The following is a 24,308-nucleotide window of genomic DNA, read 5'->3' as shown; positions in this document are numbered from 1 at the left end:
ACATTTATCATCCGTGTATGATCCTCTGTGTGATAATCAAATGACTACCCCACACCACAAGAATTTAGAGTTCAGTGCTAATTGCTAGGTTAGGCTCTTGGCTCAGGTGCCGCTCTCGCTGCTGCTGCATTCTCACCATCACAACCAGTTTGTGTGTGTGAGCGAGAACAGCAGGTCTTAAAAACATCAGAGATTAAAAAACTGCAAAGACTCGGTGGGTACGAGCAGTCTCGCCAAGAAACGAGCCGGAGCACCTTGTCTTTTGTGGTCGGGATTTATCGACACGTCAAAGAAGTAATTGCCATATGATCCATTAGTTAAAGGGAGGTTATCATTTACCGCGGAGATGAAAGGGGCGATACGCTGAGGAATGTTTTTATGAAAACAGTTCACTGTGGAACGCAGTAAAGGCATCTTCGTCATTGTTTGTAAGTAATTTTATGCCGGGATATGAACACAATTCCACGAGGGAAGGGTCGGGACTTTCTGAAGTCTGTCATTTGGATAATTTATCATCCTTTCTATTCCAAGACACATAAAGGAAGTTTACATGTGTGGTATTTAGGTATTTAAAATTTGAGCAAGGCAGTCGTGGACCAGAGGAGGAGAACTACACATGCCTCTTTTATTACTACTCCATGCTGAGGGAGTAAATGGGATCCTTACTTCTCAGTTCTTTGAGAATGTGCATCACTCTCTAATAATAACAAACAGCTTTTCTTTCTAAAGATATGGTGCCAGATAAAGAATTCATGAGAAACCCAAAAATGTCTCCACCAAGAAGAGGAACTGAACTCCTGAACTGAAGAAACGTTGTGTCAATATAACAAAAGATAAATAAGATCCTAGAAAAATACAGAAATACTTGGAAATTCATTGAAATAAATTCATTTATGTATTCACAAATCAACACATTCAGATATAAAGCATCTAAAGAGTTCATATAGTTTTTTTGGAAGCATAAATATATGTCCTGTTAAATCACAATCTTTTACAAACATTTCCAAAACGCAGAAGCCAAACATTTGGCCCCTTTTCCTGCGGCGGGCCGCGGGTGTTGCTGGCTGCGTGTGTTTTAAGGGTCTGCTGTGGCGTGGACACTTAGACTGAGTTCTGACACTGTGGAGCGAAGGTGTCAGGGGTCACATCAGCTGTCCAGCTCAAAGTCCGGCCTGTCGCTGAGGCCAGGCCGGGAGGAATATTTCCGCCGAGAGAACTTGAGAACGAGGCTGTCTCCCAACTCGTTCAGATGGTGCAGCACCTGAGATGAAGGAGAAACGTGTACGTTTGATTCAGAATATATACTCACTGAAGCGTCACATCATAAACTCACTGAAGGCTCACTAAAGCTGTACCGTGTCCAGCATTGCTCTGGTGTGTGATGCAGACAAACAGAAGCGGGCTCGGGCCTCTGAGAGCGGTGTGGCCGGGAAGCCTACAACCACTACGCCAATTCTCCTCTCCAGCATTTCTCGAGCGAAAGCCCTGTTCAGAAACAAAAGAAACACTTTCTGTTTATATGTTTTCTACTTCACAAATATACTGGATTCATTTAAAGGAAATACAGTCCCCTGTAGTATCGTTAAGATTATATTCCCTGAAATCACCTCATTAATGTATCCTGGACTCGAAAAAAAATGCATCTGCACGAACCACGAAGCAAAGTGCAGCTGACCAGAAAACTATTCAACAACTCATTTGACATTTCTGAGGTTTGAAGCCTCCAAAATGTGCAGAGACCACACGAGCCACCTCGGAGTGACTGAGCATTCCCCGCTTCGCCTCATCACATTAAACCTCATTAAACCTCCAAATCCATAATCATGTGGTCGTGATGTGTGAGTGACCTGTGATAATTTCTGCAAAGCACGATAAGTAACAAAAAAACATAACTATCAACTCTCTGAGGTTTAAGCAGTGACATCCGTGATGCCTCTTACGTCACTGAGGCCGAGCAAAGAATGAGTCCCGGCTCTGTGGCCAAGCGGACAGTTCGGAGAGGTCAAGCTGAACTCCGTGTTCTGAAAAGTACAGTTTTGTTTATTCCAACATACATGAATACAGATGTGTGTGTTTGCTATGTAAAACCAGGAGCTGCTTCGGCGGTGAAATCTATTCGTAGCTTCTGATTGTGGCGGTTACTGGGCTGAATCGGCCACGTCATGGATATCAGTGGTGACCGGCTTTGAAAGACACTTTATACCCAATTGATTAGACCTGAGTGGCTCGAACAATCCCAGGTTGTAACTGATCAATACCCGATGCTGCCTCCTAAGTGGTTACAGATCTCCACTGGTGATTAATGGAAACGTTAGTGTGTAAGATGGCAGCCGCCCAAATGGCTCCGACACACAGAGATCTGACCTGAAATCAGTCGTTACATTAGCTTATGAAGTGAATATTAATGGCTATTGATTGATTAAACACTATAAATAATCAGATTAGCTCCAACTGTTAAGCTCTAAGTGTTTTCAGGGAGAGTTTGAATGTGCTTACACCACTTTGCCTGGCATGTAGAGCAGGATGGGAACCACAGGCGAGTCGTCATCGCCGTAGATGATGAAGCCCATCTCCTTCAGCCGGGCCCTGAAGTATCTGGTGTTCTCTGCCAGCTGGCGGACCCGCTTGATGCCTGCGATGAACAAAACAGAAAAGAGAAAGCACCAGATGTACATGAGTAAAGCACCGGCTCACTGCTGGTTCCCCTCGTTCTCCCGCTGTCCCCTGCATGGAGGGACGTCACCTGCCAGCAGCGGCTAATGCAGTGTGAGGTGCTACTTGTGTTTGCCTGCTCCATCTGGGCCGTTGCAGCCTCCACTGTGAACTTGCTCAAGATTAAAACTCGGCTGCACCGGCAGATGGTCGGGTTTTGTCCGACTGACTGGTAAATGCACACGCCCGGTGCCAAATCGAGGGTTTACACATTGGATATGATGTCAGTGGAGCGCAGCCACGACTGAAACGGAAAACAAATAATGCTTTACGCATCTCATGTATTACAGATATCGTAAATGCACATGAAAACAAATCAAAGTCAGCAGAGTCGGTCTGTTGCGCTAACCCCCCGCGTTCCCTCGCCATGAGAATGGATGGGGAACCTGGTTACACCGCGGCCACGGGAGAGTTTGGCACCGAGCAGCCTTGGATGGCGGCTCCGTTTCCCTTTGATTACCTGGGAAGCAGATTGGCAGTTCTTTCAAAGGGAGTTGAGAGAGCAGTTTAAATCTCCTTATCGCAGCAGAGAGGGAGACAGAAATAAACCATAACATTCCGGCGTCTGCCAAAAAGCACAGGCCCCCATTTTGTAGATTATTCCTCTGTGCTGAAATAGAGAGCGAGGAGGTCAGGAACCTGCTGTCAGACACAAATCTCGTGAGTAGGTGAAAAGACGTCACAGAGTTTCTCCTGATCTCAGAGCAGTTGCCGTCGCTTTTTCTTTTAAGATTAAGAGGGAGCGGAGGAAAGAAGAGGAATTAAAAACCCTCTCAGGCCTTTCTGCAAACAGTCTGATGTGACACCTCCAGTCACCGTGGTGCTGGCGCGGCGTTGAGACGGACGCTGGGGCTGATGTTTTGAAAGGCTGCTCTGTTTGCTGCGCTCCCTCTCCTCTATCAGACAGGTCAAGACGGATTTTTCCACAACAGCTATTTCACTGGGCTACGTCAGATCCAAGGCATGTCTGGTTCAGAGCCAGACGGGAAAGTTACTCATCTCTGCGTGAAACTACAACGCACCTCCGCCATGAGACACCGGCTCCCCGGGTTCTGAGTGGTGAGAGGGATTAACCCATTCCAGGAACCGTGGGGCGGCTCTGCATTTATGTACGTCGCACAATTTACGTTTTCACCTATCCCTGTGTTGTGGTGCCCAGTTCCAGTCTCGTAGATTTTGGATGAGACGAATCAACAGTGCTCTGAATAACACTCCAGCTACCACAGCTCCTTCCACAACTACAACTTCAATAACTCAAGAATTTGCTCTGGTGGTATCGCCACTAGTCCGGTAATGACTACTTCCCTGCCCTGGTGTCTGATGTCATTAAGTCAGAACCTTCTCAGAGGTACAGCGTTCCTCACAACACACATGTGAGAATGATTTCCTCTCCGCTGGGGTCACGTGTGCTCAGGGACTGCATGCCCCCCCCCCCCCCCCCTCTCTCTCTCTACTGCTGCAGACCACTCTAATTGCTACCACATTTTCGGACCAAGCAGCTGTTTGTCTTTCCCTGCAGGTCTGGACTTACTCCTAACGTTAACATTGGTATTGTCCTCTGTATTTGGTTTGCTGTTCTTTCCATAAAGATCATATGAAGGTGTAAAAAATGGTATAAGCCAGACATAATATTTGAAAGATCCGTGCTCGACGGGTATGTGGATGGTGAGGCCGAGATTGGAGGAGACATTAACTTGACGGAGACCCGGCATGGCTCGGATACTCACCCTCTGTGGTCCCGTCCTTTCCCATGATGCACTTCATGGCGCGTAGGATCTGCTCAGCGACGGGAGGGGACATGGCCGCGGCGTACACCGCACTGTGAGAGTGACTGCGGAGGTAGTCCACCAGCTCCTGCAACACAGCACAGTGCCACACAGATAATTCAAAGATCGTGCAGTCACTTGCACACATCAACAGAAAGCCTGTGGTCTTGCACTTTTCCTTTCCCGCCACTAGAGAGCACTCGTGTACAGTTAACACCTGAGAGTCAATTAAAAATACCTCAAGTCATCCTCCTTGGCAGGGACTGTAAAATAGCTCTGGATCCTTTCCTGCTCTCCGCTCTGAGGGAGCCGCTGCACTAATTTGAGAAAGAGCTGAAATGAGCCAGAATCAGGACGGCCATGCTCATTATTCCTAAATGTCAGCAGGAGATTAATTCTGCTCGTGGTTGTCAGGAGAAGAGCAGGATCTCAGGAAACCGATCCGCATGTCACGGGTCCCAAGAGCATGTGTGTGTAAGTGGTCTGGGGCTGGGAGCGGGCCTGGAGCTGTGATGGGCTGCTGCTCGGTGGCTGCTCGGTGGCCAGCGGGTGCAGGGTGATGACCGAAGCTGGAGATGCTGTCTGGTCACCATTTCCACTCTCCTGCCATCTGTCCCCACTGGGCGGCGGCTGCGGCTTCCTCACACACATGAGGGGAAGGGATCTTAGGGGGAAATGCTCGAACGTAGGATAAGAACCCTGAAACAACCTGACATCTGTTTTGGTTTAAGACGGGGGGATTTTCACCGCTTTAGGGCCCTGCAGGATTTCGGTGAGACCAAGATAAACCAGTTAAGGGAACATGTCCGAAATCCATTTCACATCTCGTGGCGCGGAGTGACAGTTCAGTGTTCCCTCAGCCACAATGTGGCCGCGATCCTGACGTGGCTACGTGTCCACGACGCCACAGAGCTGGAGCTGGGCCAGAGCAGCACACACACACACTCTTCCACACACGTGGGTCCACACTGGATGCATTTAATAACCTTTTCCAGTGCAATCCGAGCTTTAAGTAAAGGGTGAATTAATTACCTCTCCTTCATGCAAGGTTGCAGTGGATTAGAAGGAGCTCGGAGTGTATTTACTGGGGTATTTATTTTCGGTGCTCTCATAAAATAGCTACAACATGACTGTTTTCCAGAAGCACATCTGCGGAGCGTTTTTTGTTGGTCAGCTCGAATCTGCTTAATGTAAGATTTGGGGAATTCGCCACAACAACAAATGCGTCAAATCTAACGGCTTTCTCTCTCTGTTCCGGCCCCGCTTCTTCCAGGAGTTTACTACAGCCAGCTGTCAGACCAGGCAGAGTGTTCATACTTCAAACATTATCATGCTTGTTAAAAGGCATCCCGTTAAATCTGGAGCGCAGTTCCGACGCCTGCCACAAGAAGGGGCTGGCCCTCTGCCAGCTTTACCTTCTTATTATGGCGGAGCGGGGCTGAGCCAACATGAGGCAGCAGCAGGAAGGGTCCCCTCACTGGATACCTAATTCAAACAACATGGCCGTTTCCTCTGTTGCTTTCTAATCAACTGCCACAAAAGCGATGCGGTTATGTACTAAAGTGTACTTTTTAATGGAGTAAAGAGGAATTACAAAGGCCCCGGAGTCACATGGGAAACATTTGTTTGACACATGAGCGCGACGAGAGAGGTGGGATGTCCCAAACCTCTTTAAAAAACAGACATGGGGAAAATTGCGTATTATGTATTTTAACCTAGTTTGCCAGGTTTAAAAAAAAAGCGTTACAGAGAGTCAACTCAAGACTTCTGGAATTGTTTGATAGTGATTCCCTCGACCAATGTTTCTTTCAAATTCATTTTGACCCAATTTTGGTCCAGAAGGATTCATTCTCCATAGCAACCAACTCGTCCCTGACTGGTTTACTGCAGTGTGTTTACAAGTTCAGTCTTTTACAGGTGAGCTTTGAACTGGTGAACCAGAGCGATGGGAAAACAGTGATGATAGATGTGTTGTGATTTAAGAAAAGCTGGGTTGTTAATAATTCACCACCTCTTCTATCACATTGTGCTATGACAGGACATGTGGCTGTTTCCTCTCAGAGTGGCCTGTGTGTTAAGTGACCTTCATTTGGTGTTAAAACCTGTAAAAGTCGAGGATTTCCTTGTAAGCCAGCGCCATTCACGCTGCAACTCCCCCTCATGGCGTTCTGCTTTAGGCCTTGAAGGCAGGTCAACTCCTCTCTCCGGAGGTCAGCCCCAACTAGTGCTTATCTACTCAAGCTTATTTTTTATCCTCTATTTTACTTGACTCTCTCTTCATGCCCTGTCACTCTAAAATCTATTAACTATCCTTTGCAAATGATTCATTGAAGTCAGATAAAGCTGAAAACAGTCAAATCCAAAGGGCCACAGAAACCTTTTTCCCTGCGATGTAGCCTCCTGCAGCCCCGAAGCTCTTGGTGAAGGTGCCCATCATAACGTCCACGTCCACTGGGTTCACACCAAACAGCTCCGTCACCCCCCGGCCTGTCGGTCCCACCGCTCCGATGCTGTGGGCTTCATCCACGTACAGATACGCTTTATACTTCTTCTTCAGAGCGATGATCTCTGGTAGTCGCACCACGGAGCCTTCCATGCTGATGACAAGAGGATACAATTACAAAGGGAACGACAAGGGCAAACAGACACACATATATATTTCATCAGTTATACACCAAACTCTTAAAATGATAAAGTTTAAAAGGGAACAGAACGTGACCCCGACCTCACTTTATCCACGTAAGAGCATCTGTACTCCCGTTAATTCACATTACATGAATTGACAAGCCCCAATCTTCCAAGAATCTTTCTGCTGGCCTCTTTCACTTTACTCCCACGTCTCTTAAATGTCCTCCTCTCCACTGATGCAAGCCTTGTAAGGCTACAAATAGACAACCTCGGTGGGTATATGGCCGGGGAATGGAGCAATCCCAGACCTGCTATCCTTGCTATGGCTGAGAACGTCTGCAGCCTAAATGACATAAGACAGGGGGTTTCACCAGGACCGTTGTGGACATCAAAGCAGACCCAGGGCACAGCTAAAGCATGCTCACTCCTTATCCAGACTTTTTGATGTTACCGGAACATGACAGATGGAGCATTAGTATTTTCGGTGCCGTACTAATGGGCAATGCAGTTGTCTCTCAAATTACCAGTGGAACTTAGTGCATTAATAGCATCGGATGGCCACGTTTAAGGTTTTCCTCTTTTATTAAAATATACAGATGGCAAAAAGCCCAGTGAATATGTCATGTTTTAGTTTAGAAGGCCTGAAACGTAAGGCTTGAACCAGGGAAAAGACGAGAGAAGAAAGGAGAAAAGAAAATGGCCGTGATAAACAGTTGGAGTTGGGGGTGTAGCCAAGTGAATCTCTGTGGCTTCATTTGGCCTCGATTTGGAGCTAATGAGCAGATGGAGAGGGTCACCAGGACTCGGGACAGCTCACTGCCGGCAGAGACACACAATACCTTTCTCCTCTCTCCAGTAATTAAACGGTACCCGACCACACATGCTTGCACATGCACACACTCTATTATTCAAGGGTGGAGAGGGACACAATGGAAAAATAGACCATTACAGGGACGACTAAACTCGAGGCTGAACGCTCTCCTCGGGTTACAAATGAAGATTTCTTACCTGAGTTTGGCAACACTCAAAACCTCCTGGACGGCCAAACTAACAATGAGTGATAGCTCAACTGGCCCGAGATATGTGTGAGTGTGTGTGTGAGTGAGTGAGTGTGGTGTGTGAGTGAGACAGACGATACAAATGTGTGTGTGGGTTGACAGCTGACCTATAGATGCCTTCCACCATGATGAGGATCTTCTTCCAAGGCCTGTGAGTCCGTGGCTGCCCTGAGCAAACCGCCTCTCTGAGCATCTTCTCCAGACTGTGCATGTCTGACACACACACAAAACACACACACACACAGCCACACACACACACACACACACACAAAGGAGTGAGAGAGAAAAAAAGAACTCAAGAATCGAATCTAAAAGAGATTCCTGCACATTAACTCTTGAACTAGTAGTTAAGGTTTGTACTAAGAAATCATATGCAACAAAAGACCTGTTATTTACAAAAATAAACATAAATATATATATATAATGTTAAATGTTGCAATGTTCAAATCAAAGTATACAAGGATCACCAACTACAATCAAGCAAAACTAAAGAAAGTACAAATTTCCACAGGGCAGTTCAAAGAGTAAACTATTTTAGTAAACAGAGAGTAAACACTATTTTATCTGAGAGAAACACCTTCCACAAACTACACACAGGGAATGGCTGTGCACTCTGATGCTAATGGGCACCTGCAGAGGATTACTAACTGAGCTAAATATAGTTTGGGCCAAAGGTCTGCTCAGCAGAGTCTGCACGGTTGCTTAAGATTATAACTGAAATCTTGGCTTCAACAAAAAATTATTTCCCAGTGGCATTTAGAGTGGGTCACAGGAACGATCCCTTTGCACACCAGCAGATGGCAGTATTGAATAGCCTTAGCTAATAAGCAGCTGTATTCAAAGTATGACTGCAATCCAAGCATTCCCAGCTGAGCAGCCGGTAAATCTGTCACAGCTGTCAGAGCTGATTGATATCGCTGCCTCGACACAAAAACAGGTTTGCTTAAGAGGCAGGAGATGCTCTTCTGATAAAAAACACTCCCCAGAGCTCAGCAGTGCACCGCACATCTAATGTTACCATCAGCAAGGAGGCAACTTGACAAGCAAAGGAACCCACGGTGGCTCGGTCTGTGTGTACAGACGAGAACGAGGAAAAGATTGTTCCACAGTTAAGCACTGATTTGAGATAAGAAGCCGTGGTGAGGAGGACGGCTGCCTTTGCTCGTGGTACAAACCCATAAAATGTCATTATCCTATCTCTGCGATGACACTGAGCTTGCACAAATGCTACTTGCACTAATAAGCAACGCAAAGAATGTAGAATGCAAGCCTTCAAAAAGGAGTGTCCTTTATCAGAGAATAGTTTAAATATTTTCAACATAGCAGCCAGACAGGACAAAACAGCTCATCTCGTCTGAGGTGACATTCAGACTCTGTTAAATATACGCCTCTAGAAAAACCTGAAACATTTCATAATATAAAACAGAACTTTTAGAGGGACTACACCACTAATCCTTGCTGCAGAAACTACAATGTGTTCAATGTCTCCACATCCTTTGTAGTGGTTAAGTTCACTGGAGTAACCCTTTTAGCAAATATTGGCTTTGCACTAATCAAAGAGTGTCTGAGTGTGGAGGTACAGAGGCAGGGAGGGGTCAGCTGCTCAGGTGCCTGAGGGTTCTCTGCCTGTAGACAGGCCTCTGGGAGCTGCTCACAGGACCCATAACCGACTCGGCTTGTACCTGTCAGGACACATTTGCAGCCAGAGGACCGGCTCATTTGTCCTGTCTCCTGAAAGAGCAGGGAATGTTTCCTGTGCAATCACAATGAATGCTGTACCTTCCCCGCTGATAATCCTCCCTTAGACTATAGGCACAATATCTTATTTGATACTTCAATAGGGAACTGAAAGTTAAAGTAAGATGACGTTTTAATCTGAAAAAGAAAAAAACTTGATGCTCTGCTTCCTTTGGATGAAACAGTCGTGACTGTAAACTGAACCCGTTTCAATAAAGCTTTTACATTTGCTGCTCTAAACACAGAATATTAAGTAGGTATTTCCTAAGGCAAAGAGAGTTGTGTGTTTCTCTCGGTGGCAACAGTTTGGGAGGAATAGAAGTAAAACTGAATGTAGTGAGCAGCAGTGTAACAGAGAGAAAATCTAATTGAATCAACAGATAGTCTCAGGATATTGAAGAGATAAAACATCCCGGCTCGTATTTTTAATAACATAAACGATGCTGTGTATTGTTTATTTGTTAACCAGAAGGTTTGACTCTAATGAACCAGTTCGGAGACTTACTGTTGTGTTTGTACACCCGGATGGTCGCCCCTGACAGTCTGGCCCCTAAGATGAGAGACGTGTGGTTGAGCTCATCGCTCAATATCAAACAACCCTGAAAACCAGCAGAGAGAGAAAACTGTGTTCACACATCCTGGAGAAAGCTTTCACATTCATGCATCATTGAAATCCAAATTTTTCTGGGGAACTCCAAAACATTTCAGGCTAGTTGGCCTTAATCTTTGATTATGGATATGAGGGTGAAAAGTGAATAGGTAGTGTGTGATGGTGTTTTGGATTTAAAGGTATGCGGATAATGAGAGAGCCAATTAGATTCTCCCATGGGTAAAAAGAAAAAGAAGAGGGCGGAAATAATTGGCTTGTAAACACAAACATCAGTACAACAGTAAGGGCTCTTTTCACAGCGGACATTTTGACATGTAACAGGAGGAAAAACACAGATGCAAATAACCTGAATGTTCTCGGAACTCCATTTAGCTGCTCAGTCTTGTCTTAAGCTCAACTTCGGACCTGATATTAAAATTTCTCCTGAGAGATATGATAACAAGTGGAGCGTGTTAAATATTTGTTTCACAGCATCGGATCTCACTACCGCGCTTTCTATGCAAATAAACCCGTACAACAATTCTGTTTGTGTGGACCAAATTCTGCGGAGTGGAGGTCCTTCGTATACAGTATGGCTCAGGATGGATTTGCGTTCACAAATAGACTGTGGCCGAATGCTTCCCAGACCACAACCAATTGTGGTTTTAATGGATATCGGGACCGTTCAGATTGTAAGACCTGGGCTTTCCTATAGTGACATATCAAAAAAGTGAAAAAGTGAAAAAGGCTGATATGGATGAAAATCGATGTGTGCGACCCATCCATCCACGTTTATTTGTTTTCTAAATGTCTTTCCACAGATCTTTTGTCCTTGACCGTATCCTTAATGTGCTTTATGCTAGCAGCTAATTATCTGTCAGCCCAATCCCCTTGCCCCACCCCCATTCATGCTAATCCCTTCTGTGTATATCCTCTATGTATGGAGTATTTTTATCTCCTGTCGTGTCTGATGAAGTTTCAACCAACCAGACGCATCCCAATTTTCACAATGGAGAATATGGTCGTGCCTCAAATTCCATTCAAATCAGCATGCAAATGATTTCAGCGGTTCTGCGGAACATTAACATATTTAACACGAAAGCTCCGAGCATTTGAGTGCATTAGTTTGAATGAACCATTGTAGAGAGTATGTTGACACCGTCTTGGTGACAGATACCCTCGGTTTGGCCCGGGGTGCAGCTTGGTCCCTGGTCCACCAGCAGCTGTCAGTCTGCCAGCGCGGCACGGCCTGTCCTGGAAAAGCCTGTCCCTGCAGGACAGAGTTGGCAGGATGGGCTGACCCCAGTCCCTGCAGGACTACTGTGGGAGCCTGTGGCCTGAAGGAGCTGCTGCACCTCTTGAGCTTCGTAGATGACCCCATTCTTATCACTTAAACCATCAACCTCCCCTTCCTCCTGTCCAGTCCAATCACAGATATTCATGCTGTGTGTTGCCCCTGGTAACCTTTGGTTATCCGGCTGGTCTGCCGACAGGCCAGCGCGTGGGTAATCATCCCCTTGAGTGTTGCTCTGAACAAGAACCTGCCCTTCCTTATCCATGTGTCTGACAGCAGCTCTGTGTGCCCAGAGCCTTGTCCTCTAGGCGACTGTAATGTTTAATTATGATTTTAATTAATGGGGGTGGATCAGGAGTTGTTTGGAGCAGAGTTTAGTCGACTGTTTTTCATTCATTAGGCCAGGTCTAAGAAAAGGAACAAAGCTAAGCTAATTAGATTTACTTCTGCTGCACTGTGACAATTACACCCATATCTGGTAGATATCCCACATACAGTTAAAGCCATTTGTAATGTTAAAAAAAGAAGGAAATCACACACCTTGCCAACGAGTGCTGGAATGTTCATCGAGTTTGTTGCGAACCCCATCCCGAACGTCATGGAGGACTCGACTCCGAGGAAAGTCGCCACAAGTTTCTCCAAATCCTCGTGGATGCTCAGGTTACCTACAAGACAGGGATCATATAAGGATTACACACCCTGGGACAAGGTTGCCTTAGCTGTTGATTTATCTGGATGTCTAGCAGTCCCTGGGCTTTGCTGGGTCCTTGTCGTTCAATCACAGGTTTCGACAGAGATTAAAGCTTCTTGTTAAAAAGCGAGACACCCTCAGCGAAATACCTGGACCTCCAGCCCACACAGTGCCAGCGTCTCTCACTCTCTGAGGGTTTTAGGAGGTTTATAAAGATTCCGAAGTGCGGTAAATTCCTAATTTAGTTCAACTACACTTTTTCATCTCGGGTAATAACAACGCTTGTCTTGAAAGGTGTGAAATGGTTTTGCAGCACATTTTGGGGCAGAGGCAGTTGGTTGTGTAACCCGACGTGACAAGTGCAGGGACCTGAATTCATTTAGAAAATTTATCAGACTGTAATCTGACACCTCACATTGTGTTTTTCTATTTTGTGTAATAAAAGTGGGATTTCCAGGGATCTCTGGTGGGCTTTCAGCGATGCCTTTGTGGTCCGCTGATAAAAAATAAAAAAGAATTACTTTTATAATTGTGAGCTTCAGAGCAGGAGGCAGTGAGAGGTTCTCATACACTGCATTTTATTTCTGCTGGCTCTGGGCAATGTTATATATGTTAGACATATACTATAACACATGGGTTCAATACACTTTAGTAGACTTTACCCTTATTTACAATACTATAGTAGAGGAGTTGTTAGTTACTGTAGCGTGGACTTGAACTTGCGCAAGAATTACATCTCATTAATGATGCATCTAATAACTGCTAATGAGTGTACTAATAATACAATAAACTACCCCATTCATTCTTATTATTTCAGTGGCTGTTACTTTTAAGATACAACTGCAAATATTACAGAATAAATACAGTAAATTGTCAGTAAGTACATCTATTTACACATATTCATATCGAATACTTTAAAATCTGTGAGATGAAAACACATTATTTGAGACACCATCCTGATTGTAAATGAAAATGACTTGAGGTCTTGTGATGTAAATGAGGGAAACCTCATCAGACAATGATACATGAATCTCATACACATGGGATTCTGCCTACCGTTGTAATCCTAATCAATGACAATCAGTCACTAAGCAATGACAGCTGACAGTTCAGACATACTGAACGCTTCAGCAGCAACAGGGAAAGTCGCATGGAGTGATGTGTGGGGAGCCGTGATGCAGCGAAGCAGCTTTGTCTGTATGGTGATTCCCCATTCTGTGATTTCAATCGGGCCTCGCGCCAAGGCCCATCGATTCATACATGTCCTCCACCACTCACAGCCCCTGCTGGCAAGTGCAGTTGTTTTTTTTAATCAGTCTGCACTTGCATTTTGCTCTCTCTTCATAGAGCATTGTACTTAGCCCTGGAATCACAGGCATGTGCCCAGCCCTCTTAATGATATGCTAACCTCATGTTGGCTGCCGTAGGTCTGCATACTCTTCAGGTAAGAGAGAGCAGAGTCCTTCTTAGATCTCTTACTCTGCTTTCATGAGTGTATGCATCTCATCAAGTGTGGTCACCTGTCCTCAGGATTCCCGAGGTCACCTTCCTGCCACCACAATCATCACGGCTTGTTGACGGGGAACATTATAATTATTGCCCGTGTTGGAAAGACCATAAAGATAAAAGAAAACCTCACAGCCAAAACTGGTCAATATAATTGTAAATGTGTGATGACGGGTTTTTATCAAAGCCTTTACAACATAACATAAACAGGAGAGGAGCTAAGAGTTAATCATTAGACAAAAGCAGCACATTCCTTTCCCTGTCATTTTTACAAGGACACTGCGCCTGGTGGGTACACTTTGTTATTTGTCATCGCCATTTGTATGTGTAATCATTTTCTAATTTACTGTATGTTAATGATTGGAGGAAAGGTGGGAACAGGGAGCTATCCATTCATGCAAATCCATGAATGCTTGACATGTGTTTATTAACAAGGTGCTCCTTTCAGTGAACTTTGGATCTACTTACTCATGCCCATTTATAATAATAAAAAAACAAAAATGACACTGGGAGAATGATTTATTTATATGATTTATATAAGTTTGCAGTCACTTTTGACCTTGACAGAATGAAATCTACAATAGGACGATGTCAGAGGCAAATAGAAGACTTCGGTGTAAAATGGGATGTTTAAGTCCTATTTTTGTTTCGTATAAACGGGATTAAGTGCTGGTACATAAAAAGGACAAAATCTCCAGGAAATTTTGATTTTGAAGATTTCCACGGATACAAACTGCTCTGTGTGAACTGTAACACTGGCGGTGATGGTGTCACCTCTACAGCAGAGACACTTGGGTCTTTAATAATGAATGCTTAATAGGGTCTCCTGGGAGAAATGCTTGTTATTCCTTAACCCTCTTTGTGAGGCAGCTGAAACACAGATTGCAAACCCAGGGAAAAGCAGTCCCATTTTGAAAGAGAAATAAACATATAAATAAATGAAAAAAATGAATAATGGATGGTGGGGAGTGTGTTGGTGAGTGTGTGCATGTTTGTGTGTGTGGGTGGGTGTGTGTGTGTGTGTGTGGGGGGGGGGGTTGACTTCTGACAAACAAACGTACAACTAATGATCACATGCCCTTTTAATGCCTCTGGTTTCCTCAGTTCTCGTCAAACTGCTGTTATCATGCAACACGCCGCCGCGACTCACCTCGAACTGAGCCCATGTGTCAGCTCACCCTCTGCTCGTCTGCACGCTGTAGATACCGGTGTCAGGAATAAATATACATTAAACTAAACATCCCTGACAGCAAGGAGAGGAAGCACTTTTGTGGAGTTAACTTTTCTAAGTGTGGACTGTTCAATTACCTCTGTGACATCAACCCATCTTTACGTTTTAATAACCCTAACCACACAAAGCTGATTGCACTGCTGCCTCCACCATTGCTATGCCGCAGCATGGGATCCTGGCATACACGACCACTTAAAACACCATCAGAGGCAGGGTTGAAGTTCAGAGGATGAAACGAAATTCATCTGAAGCCCGGGTTCCCGCTGCCGGATCCTTGCTGTTCTAACACTTCCATTACACATACATTCGTTTTGCATCCTTCTTAATGTCCAGGGTGTTTCGTAATGTTGAATTCCACTATGATGTCCTTTCCAGCACTTCTCAGCGTGGACCGGTACGTAATGATCTCACCAAACGGTACATAATTTAACAAAGGCTGAATAATTCATACTGCATTGCAGCCACTGAAAGATAATTAAACATGTGGGCAGTATAATTCCCAAGAAAAGATAATAAATGATGGCATATGAGATGAGGGAGATGGAGTTTCATTTCCAGTTTGATACCCGGCCTTGTCAGTGTTACTGGGGCCTGCCAGAGACTTTTAAAAGAGATGCAGATGTAACAAATCAAAGCGCTGTCAGTGGAACTAAAAGGGAGGCCGCCAATGCGACTCACTTCAATTGTGAAGTGGACATCAAATGATTGCTCTTGTTGAAACCGGCAGTAGAGGACAAGTGCCACAAATGATATTTTTTCACGTGTATATTACAACACTGAACTCACCTATTTCCTTCCTTGTGCTGCAAACCCCGACCCCATACTGGCGCATGTTTTCTGCCACAGTTCTCAGAAAATCCTCATTGTTCTCAGCGAAACCGAGGTAGTTGTAGGAGCCCATGTTGATGGCATTGTGTATAGTCCTTCCTGTTAACCTGCAAGCATGAACACATTTTAGGAATCAATCCGCCTTACTGTACGTACACATACTGAGGAAATTACTTTTGTCGCTGCTCAAAAAAAGTAATCAACATTCAATTGAATGTCTCTGATCGAAAGTGCATACATAACTAGAATGGCACTCAGTAGAATGGATACCTCTGCCAATGCACAAAAGTTCCCTTAAATTCAATCAAGCCGAACGAAATTTCACACACTCGGAGATATCAGTTTTTTTCCATGAAGATCTATTTATTTTTCACTAGGAGAACTTTGAAAACGTTGATAAACGCCTTAACTCTCAAAGGTAAGGAAAGTGAAAAAATAATCCTGCATCAACCCCTGATGCATTTCCGCACCAAACCTAAATGGGTTGTTCCCTGAGTCACACCATATCCTTCCAGCAAGTTGTTTTTGTGTAATTTTTTCCACAAACTACCAAAACCAAGCAACAAACACAAGAGGTATAAATGTTTTCATAGTAAACAGGAACGAGGGTAAAGGCAGCCTGACTGACCGTCCCATTTCTAGTTTTTCCAGTCTTTAAACATCATTGAGCCTGTGATCCATGGTTACCGTTCTTTCCAGAGTCACAATGTCCTGTCCCCTCCTTGTGGCTTTGTTTACATTCCAGTTCATAATATATTCCCTGACACAGCTGAGTAGCACAGAGGAGTCTAAACTGTGCTCCAGAAACTCTGCTCTCACATACCCTTCCTGATAACAAATAAAGAATGTCCTGTCTTCCTCTGTTACCTCATTGGAGAGGAGCTGGATCTGAGTGTATTATAGATAGTCGATTACGGTACCTGAATGTCCAGTTGTAGTCATCAGACACCCTCTCCATCAGGTCAAAGACGGGTCCCGGCAGGCTGCACACCGGACGGTTCCAGTTGTCTCGTACCCTCATGTACAGGTTTCGATTGTAGAAGTTCTCAAAATCTTGATACAGCGGTACAAAATCCTGAAAGGAGAGAGAAGCAACTTCAATAACTCGGATGTCACAGAGTGGGGGATCCCTAGAAGTAGGATTCGGATCCCATTAATCACACTAAAAACCAGCCAAGACCTAGAACAAACCAAATAAACTCTTAGATAAATTCTCTCACTTCCTTGGCAACTATTGTCTTTAAAATAAATAAATTGTTATGTGCATTCTTATTGTGCAGCATTGGATATATACTTAATTTTTTTACCATCGTCACACATTACTGTAAATTCCATTACATAGTGTATATTACACATTATATCTGTACACCATTAAGAGAGTAGTGCCTGTCTAGTTCCACAGATAGTCCCGTCTCTTTCCCAGTGCCCAAGGTCAGGTTATAGATAAAGGGCCAAGCAACAGTACATTGTTGTATCTACGCTCATTGCCATTCATATCTAACTCAGATGCTCCAGACAGAGAGACTCCAACTTCAACGCTTCAGCAAATTTCATCGGTGGCAATACGTCAGCACACAATGTGATTTAGGAATGCATGCTTTAGGCTTAACTAGCCAATAGGATGCGAACAACTACATGTAACTAAGAGTGACAGCAATTCTTGCCATTCATGGCTGTGCTGCTGGAATGGGTGACGAGGGAGATATACTGGGAGGCTGTGGGAGACATCTTCAGACTCGGGGTGACAATTGCTCATGTTATTCTGTTTGCATATTGTTTCTCCTTCTGGTCTCCTTGATGCATTGAGTCCACATTCAAATCTTCTGCATAAGACATCAGCTGCTGCCTGAGTTCTCCTCTCACCAGCTGCCAGAAAACTTCAATAACACCCTCTAACATCATAAAGGTGTTCATTATATTGTGTCCACCTCTGCACTTCATCAGGCAGGTGACTTTCGGCTTAGAATCATTCACGCCAATTCAGCTGTTACCTTGGTAGGAGAGTTGGATCAAAGGAACTGTAGCTCTTACAATTACAATTACTGACGATATCCACACTTATCCCCTAAAAAAAATATCCTCCTAGTCCTCCTAGATCCTGCTTTATTATATCTGCAGATATACATACAGTACTAACTGGGACAGAACATTGAGAGAAAGTTGCTGTTTTTACAGTTTAAGCTTCTTCTTTTATTAATATAAGTTGCATCAAAACAAAAACCATTAACAACAGAGTGATCTTAACTGAAATTTTTGGAAAAAAAGAAATCAAATCTACGGCAACACAGCTCTGTTGTGGAAGTGTCTGGCCTTATGTAGAATCGAATGCACAGTAACAAAGAAGGAAGTTGAATCCTCTGAGATTTAATTAGGTCCTGAACAGATATTCTCTGTGGTGTCCTGTCTCACCCATGGCAACATTATGGTGCAGAAGAACACAAAGAAAGAAGGCAGAGGGAGAGCTTAGGAACAGAAATGGAAATAATTAGGGGAAAACAAAATGTGTTAACACCCAAGGCAAGCATGCTCCTCTCCCCCAACTGCATATGTGCGTGTACAGTTTGTGTGCACGCCCCCCCCCCCCCCCCCGAAATATGCCTAACAATATGCATATGTTTGTGCTGATTGCTGAGTTTTACCCACCTTCTGTTCCTCTCTCTCCTCAGCGCTGTTGCACTTCTCTAAGCCCACCGCTCTGAGGAAATCTCGGAAGTAGCCAAACAGGGTGACGATGCCAAAGCCCAGGTATGTCATGACAGCCACGTACATGGGTGCCTGTTCAAAGGGTTCCTGCCTGTGCTGCCTGGAGGCAACAACAGTCCGGGGTCCATTTTTCTAAACAAGAGGGGAAAAAAATGAATCTGTCTTACACTGCAGATGACGCAAACAAGAGAAAACAAAGCTGTCTGAATAAAGGCAAGGGGTTTTAGTTTACACACCAATTAACCTGAATAAGAAGGAGACAGAAAGTGGCCTGCTGGTGGGCCTCAGAAGTCACCAACAGATATTATTCAACACTAAAGCAAGAAAGTCTGGAGGATTATCATAAGTAAATAGCTTTTTGCATTGTAAACACTTGAAAATGAAGGAATATTTACACTGAGGGGTCATTAAGTAAAGAAAAAACCACGTAACTAATCCCTCTATACCTCAGAAAATGCAGTTTGTTCTTGAAACTTATCTTTTGCCTTTGGGAAGCAGTGATCTCCTAGAAAATGACCCGAGCGACACATTACAATGGTAAAATGGCCACTGCCATCGTTAAGTACTTTCTATTGTGAAAGGACTAAATGTCTTTGAGCTACCTCTGGCTAACATTACTGTAGCGGCTATTTGTCCAATGGATGTTTCTGTCAAAATAAACTACACCAAAGGCCACTGAGGCACCAGTCTAGGTGGGTTGTTAGGCAATTACAGAAGTCCATTGTCCACGCTGAATTCACGGTTGGGTAGATTTATTTCCCGTTAGAAAAACAAAGATACGTGCTTATATGCTTCTCCTCATGCTCTGCTAAAAAAACATTTCCCTTCCTGGTTCTTCCCCTCATTAACCCACCTGCTACCTGTATTGTGATTCCTACCTGGTCCAGTGCTTAGTGAATAACGTCATATTCTCAAAAGTTCGTCTCATGTTTTTAAGCTTGACTGAATTTTCTTTTCTTCTTTTCAGATAGAGAGAAACTCTGGTTAATAAATGTCTGCCCAGAAATCGTCCCCTCTCATTCCCCTGGATGCCTCATCAGCTGGATTCTCCTTAGAACCAATATATCTGCATTGTTCAACATCAGTTGCTTCTCTTATGGCAGTTGTTCTATTCGCAACAAATGTGTGGAAACGCTTGGTTTCATTATTTCCAAAGTTCCTCTTCAGGCTCAACGGGCGCTGCTCCCCAATATAGCGGTTGTTTGGTAAGATGGAATTTGTTTCTGAAAGGAAGGTCAAGGCAGTAATGGCCATCTTTCAGCGATATTCTGAAACTCTTCCCTTGACATTACAGCCTGTTCCTCTGACAACCTCTAGCTGAATTACTGGTTATATTGATTAACCAGCATTTCACCAATGTTTGCAATGGCAATTTGATTGGTAGTTACAGCTTAACAGCCAGTTTGTTTCCTGCTGTTGTTTCCATTGCGAAGTGGACCATTAAGAACCCATCCCACTTTGGTCCTCGCCCGCATAGGGTCCGCCTCCCTTGATATTAACCAGCTCCCACGGTTCCATCTCTTTTGATAGGTTTGTTCCTATGAGCATGTCAATGTCAGAGTCAATGTCATGGGGTTAAATACCCATCAAATATGGCCATTGATCAACCTCTTCTTGCATGGGAACATGACTGTCCACACCCTTTTCTTGACCCATTGTTCGTAGGAGTACGCAGGTTCTTCGTCCACTCGCATTCAACCGTTGCGCCAGACGATTTGTGAAAAACATACCAGAACTGCAAGGGCCTGATGCACAATTTGGAGAATTTCCCGGATGCTTTTGGCAACAGACCTTACACTCCAGTCCACTCCTACAGTCTCTGCTAATGTGGCCTACTTGCAGACAGCCAAAACAGATTCCCTCTCCTTGATGAAGTTGAACTTGTCAAGGTGAATTTTCCCTTTAAACTGTGAGCACTTGTCCAATTTCTTTTTATCAGAACAAACAGCTTCGGTAAAGGGGGAGGAGGAGCTTTCCCTTTTATTGCAGTTGTATTGTTGGCATAACTGCTTCCTTTGTGCCCTTTTATTTCCTTTACTTGCCTTGGAGTGAACCCTTTTTTGCGGTTAAAAGTCGTTTATCATAAACGTTGCCAGACAAGGGATCTGATACAATCTTGACTTGTTTTTCAATAAATCTGACGAGGTCGGAAACCATGGCCCTCTGCCCCCTCGCAGATCATAGGCAGAGCTTCTAAAATGTTCTCGAAGCCTAGGGGCAACTTCAGCACAACGTTTCTCATGTTCGTTTGCTTGTCCAACTCCTTCATGTACATGATTTGTGCTGTTGCATGACAGCATCCACCATGACACTTGTGATAGTCATGTTTGTTTGGTTAATTAGCCGGCTGGTGCTGCAGACTGATTTATTGTTTACTTTGTAAAAAGACTTGTACCTTTTGAGCTGCGGTGAGGCCATTCAATTGTTTTTGCCTGAAGGTTGAAATGGGGTAAACAAGGAGAGAACTCACCCACTATTTTTTTATCATAATATTTGTATTCATTATTTGTATTATAACAAATAAACCTGTCGCATGTTACAGAAACTAAATGGTGGATCGACTGAAGCAGCTACAGGTTGCATTTCATCACAGCTAGTCCATATTACTAAGGAACATTTAACTATCAAATGAATCTGTTCGTGGTTGGACTAGCTAAACCAGCTAGTCCAACCACCTAGCTGTGCACAGGCTACATTCTACAGACGTTTTCAAAACAAAAGCACAGAGGCACCGCACCTTCTCCACCTTGGCGGCCTCTAGGCAGAGATAACTTAGAGGAAGTATGTCAGGGCGGATCCCGGCGCTTTACTCGTTACCGGCGTTCACGTCGATGTGATCTGGAGAAATCACCAAAACCTCTGCCAAAAAGGGTGACGACATCTTCCACTTTGTGTTGTTGGCATTTATAATTCAGGGGTTGCCTCATAGCAACCTGTCATTCTGCAGGTGGGGTGTGGGAGATTATAAAGACGTGTGCACGTGCGAGTTTGGCAGTGAGGGTTTGTTCACTGTTGGAATGAACGTTTTCATTCAAAATAAAAGTGGTTTCAAAGGTGGTGAGATACCTGAGAGCAGGAACCGGAAAGAAGCGTGCGCCCACACACACACACAAGCACACACACACTCTCCCCCTCTAGCTCTCTCACTCACACACACACACACACACACACACACACACTCACAGTGAGTTGGTAAATAAATCCAGCCGCTCGCTGGCAGACCCACCTCTCCGTTGCAGTGACAGACGCTCCTCTTCACATCCTCGCTCCTCGCTCCATTACAGTTGAGAAGTGTGTGTGAGTTCGCAGCGGCGGCGGCGGCAGCGGCGACAGCAGCAGCTCGTGCCATGTTCCTGGAAGCGGAGCAGCGACAACCTGACAACCTGCTCCGTGTGCGTCTGGGTGTCAGGTGAAGCGCGCGTGTGTCCTGCCCTGAGATCGAGAGGCCACTTCCTCCTTCTGCTGCTGCTGCGGCGGCGGCTTCGCCCGCAGCCTCCCAGTCAGCGACAGTTCAAGGGAAAGTCACGGTTCACTGTTTCGATATCGAGTAAAACCGCCAACTTCCTCTGCTTGTTGACCCCCCCCATGTGAAACTTTAGAGCACAGGGAAACGATCCACATCACTTTTACTGTGCATCTACTTTCAGCCTTAAAACATCACATGTTTTAAAGTACTATATATATTTTTTTTATTTAGTCTTTCAGATTTTTTTTTCAGTTTTCCATGATTGGAGAAGAGTCACTTTACTTTAACTCAAGTACTGAGCTTTTCTAAAGTTACATTTTCAACTGAATGCTTTTTTTTACTTCCCCCTCACTTCTTTACAGGCAGATTCTCAGACACCTTTTGTCACATAATGCTCAATCATTACGATCTTGTGTAACATAAAGAACAGATTTTTTTTTAATCTGAAACAGCTACACCTCAGAATCAATGCATCAGTGTCAACAACCCTGTAAAGGGATATCATTCCAATCACAGGTGCTAGTTTCTTGCAAATATGACTGTTAATACCTAAAATATTTGTTTTTGATAAAACTTGAGCATGTGTACTTAATACTGATACTAATATATACACCAGTTGGAAAGTGTACAAAAAAACTATTGCACACCTATTCTTATCTTATGTTAGATATGGTAAGTCCACCAGGGACACAGTATGTCGTGTTGTGCATTTACCAGCAGTGTGCATGGTTTAATTCCTGAAGTAATCGGATTACAAATGAATTCTGATAATCAGTCACATTCAAATGGCATTTAGATTACATTATTTAAACAAAAGCAATTGAGGAGCTGAACATTGTGATCTATAATTTGATTTAATCTACTTGTCTTGCTCTTGATGTTGAACTTTTCTTTGGCACACACAGGTCGGAGGTCAGGCTCGGCCACACCTGGAGCTGAGGAGGTGTCAGTATCTGGCTGAGGTAATCCTGAGAACAGATGTGGGGGCTTGAAGTCATGCTCTCTGTGCTGAGCTGCTGTCCCAGATTCCCAGTGAGTAGAAAGAGAAAGATGTCTCCACATGCATGCAGCCCAATAGATTACGTGTATTGTTCCAGCTTTAAGCAGTAATGTGTGAGAGTCCCTCTATGTACACACCGTGGCAGTGTATCTGCCCGGCACAGACCCTCCTGCTTTAGAGCACAAAGGCGAGCACAGTGTGCAGTAGTTGTATTAAGTCTTTCTAGTCGATGATTTACTCGAGTGCCATAAATGAGGTACTGTTAATGGCACAGGTTAAGTCAGCTGTAAACTTACTTCTGTATGCCGGCTGCTGACAATTTGGTGTCTGCTGCATTGTTCACATTTCCCCCTCTGGGCAAACACAAAGACATTGTGTGTTTGTAGAAAGGTCAACGCCTTATCTTCGGTCTTGTGGTGCACTTAGTTTGTGAGTGAATAAGAGAAGTGGCAAGGTGTTGTTTCAATGTAAATAGTTGTTTTTATTGGCTTTGGCCTATTGCCTATTCCGGTTTTGGAGTGCTTGTCTCTTGGTGGGCGTGCACTTATGGAATAAGCCAAATGTGCATATTGAGGGGAAGTTGAAGTTTGGAATGCGAGTGCATGTCTGAACATAATGCTGTGAGTCTATAGGGCATGTTTTGGATGACAGCATCTATTATATCAGGGTCGGTGAACATGTTTCTTATTAAGTGTCATTTCAATTTAAGGCCAAAAGAAGTTATTGAACTTGTATGGTTGGTGAGGTGTCTGACGTCAGATGGTAGGGATGATGATGATGATACTACTTACTGGTTTTACTGGTTTGGATCAGTCAGTCTTTAGCAGGGTGATTTGGGGTAGTCACTTCTGAGAGGAACTGCCCAAACCAGTAGGTTGTTCCTAACAGAGATGCAAACCTCAGTGCACGTCTCCTCAGGATGCACACACTGTTTATAGAGCTTCAGCAGAATGAGATTGTTGTGACTAACTCCGAGCTCATCATCACTGAAGGATTCTGTGTTGTCAGGTGCCTCCGCAAATATGTTCAATACCTGTTTGTTTATTTTTCATAAACACAATCCTCTTGCTAAATGCCTGAGGGAATTTTGCAAACTCAC

At 44.3% G+C, this 24,308-nt stretch overlaps 1 protein-coding gene across 1 annotated transcript; it reads right to left on the bottom strand.

The window, feature by feature from the left end:
• Nucleotides 1–872: 872 nt before the first annotated feature.
• sptlc3 (serine palmitoyltransferase, long chain base subunit 3) lies at nucleotides 873–22,169 on the bottom strand. The gene is made up of 12 exons (XM_053436829.1): nucleotides 21,970–22,169; nucleotides 18,684–18,875; nucleotides 16,961–17,115; nucleotides 15,999–16,147; nucleotides 12,325–12,449; nucleotides 10,407–10,500; nucleotides 8,272–8,377; nucleotides 6,856–7,075; nucleotides 4,440–4,566; nucleotides 2,497–2,632; nucleotides 1,356–1,485; nucleotides 873–1,261 (listed from the first exon to the last, which is right to left on the bottom strand). The coding sequence occupies exons 1-12, from the start codon at nucleotides 22,090–22,092 to the stop codon at nucleotides 1,148–1,150; spliced, it is 1,671 nt and encodes a 556-aa protein (XP_053292804.1). The 5' UTR covers nucleotides 22,093–22,169; the 3' UTR covers nucleotides 873–1,147.
• Between the last annotated feature and the right edge of the window lie 2,139 nt (nucleotides 22,170–24,308).

Source organism: Pleuronectes platessa, chromosome 12 (genome assembly GCF_947347685.1).
Source record: "Pleuronectes platessa chromosome 12, fPlePla1.1, whole genome shotgun sequence".
NCBI classification, from domain to species: Eukaryota; Metazoa; Chordata; class Actinopteri; order Pleuronectiformes; family Pleuronectidae; genus Pleuronectes; species Pleuronectes platessa.
Note: the sequence above shows the minus strand (reverse complement) of the source record. Positions and strands in the feature narration are given on the sequence as shown.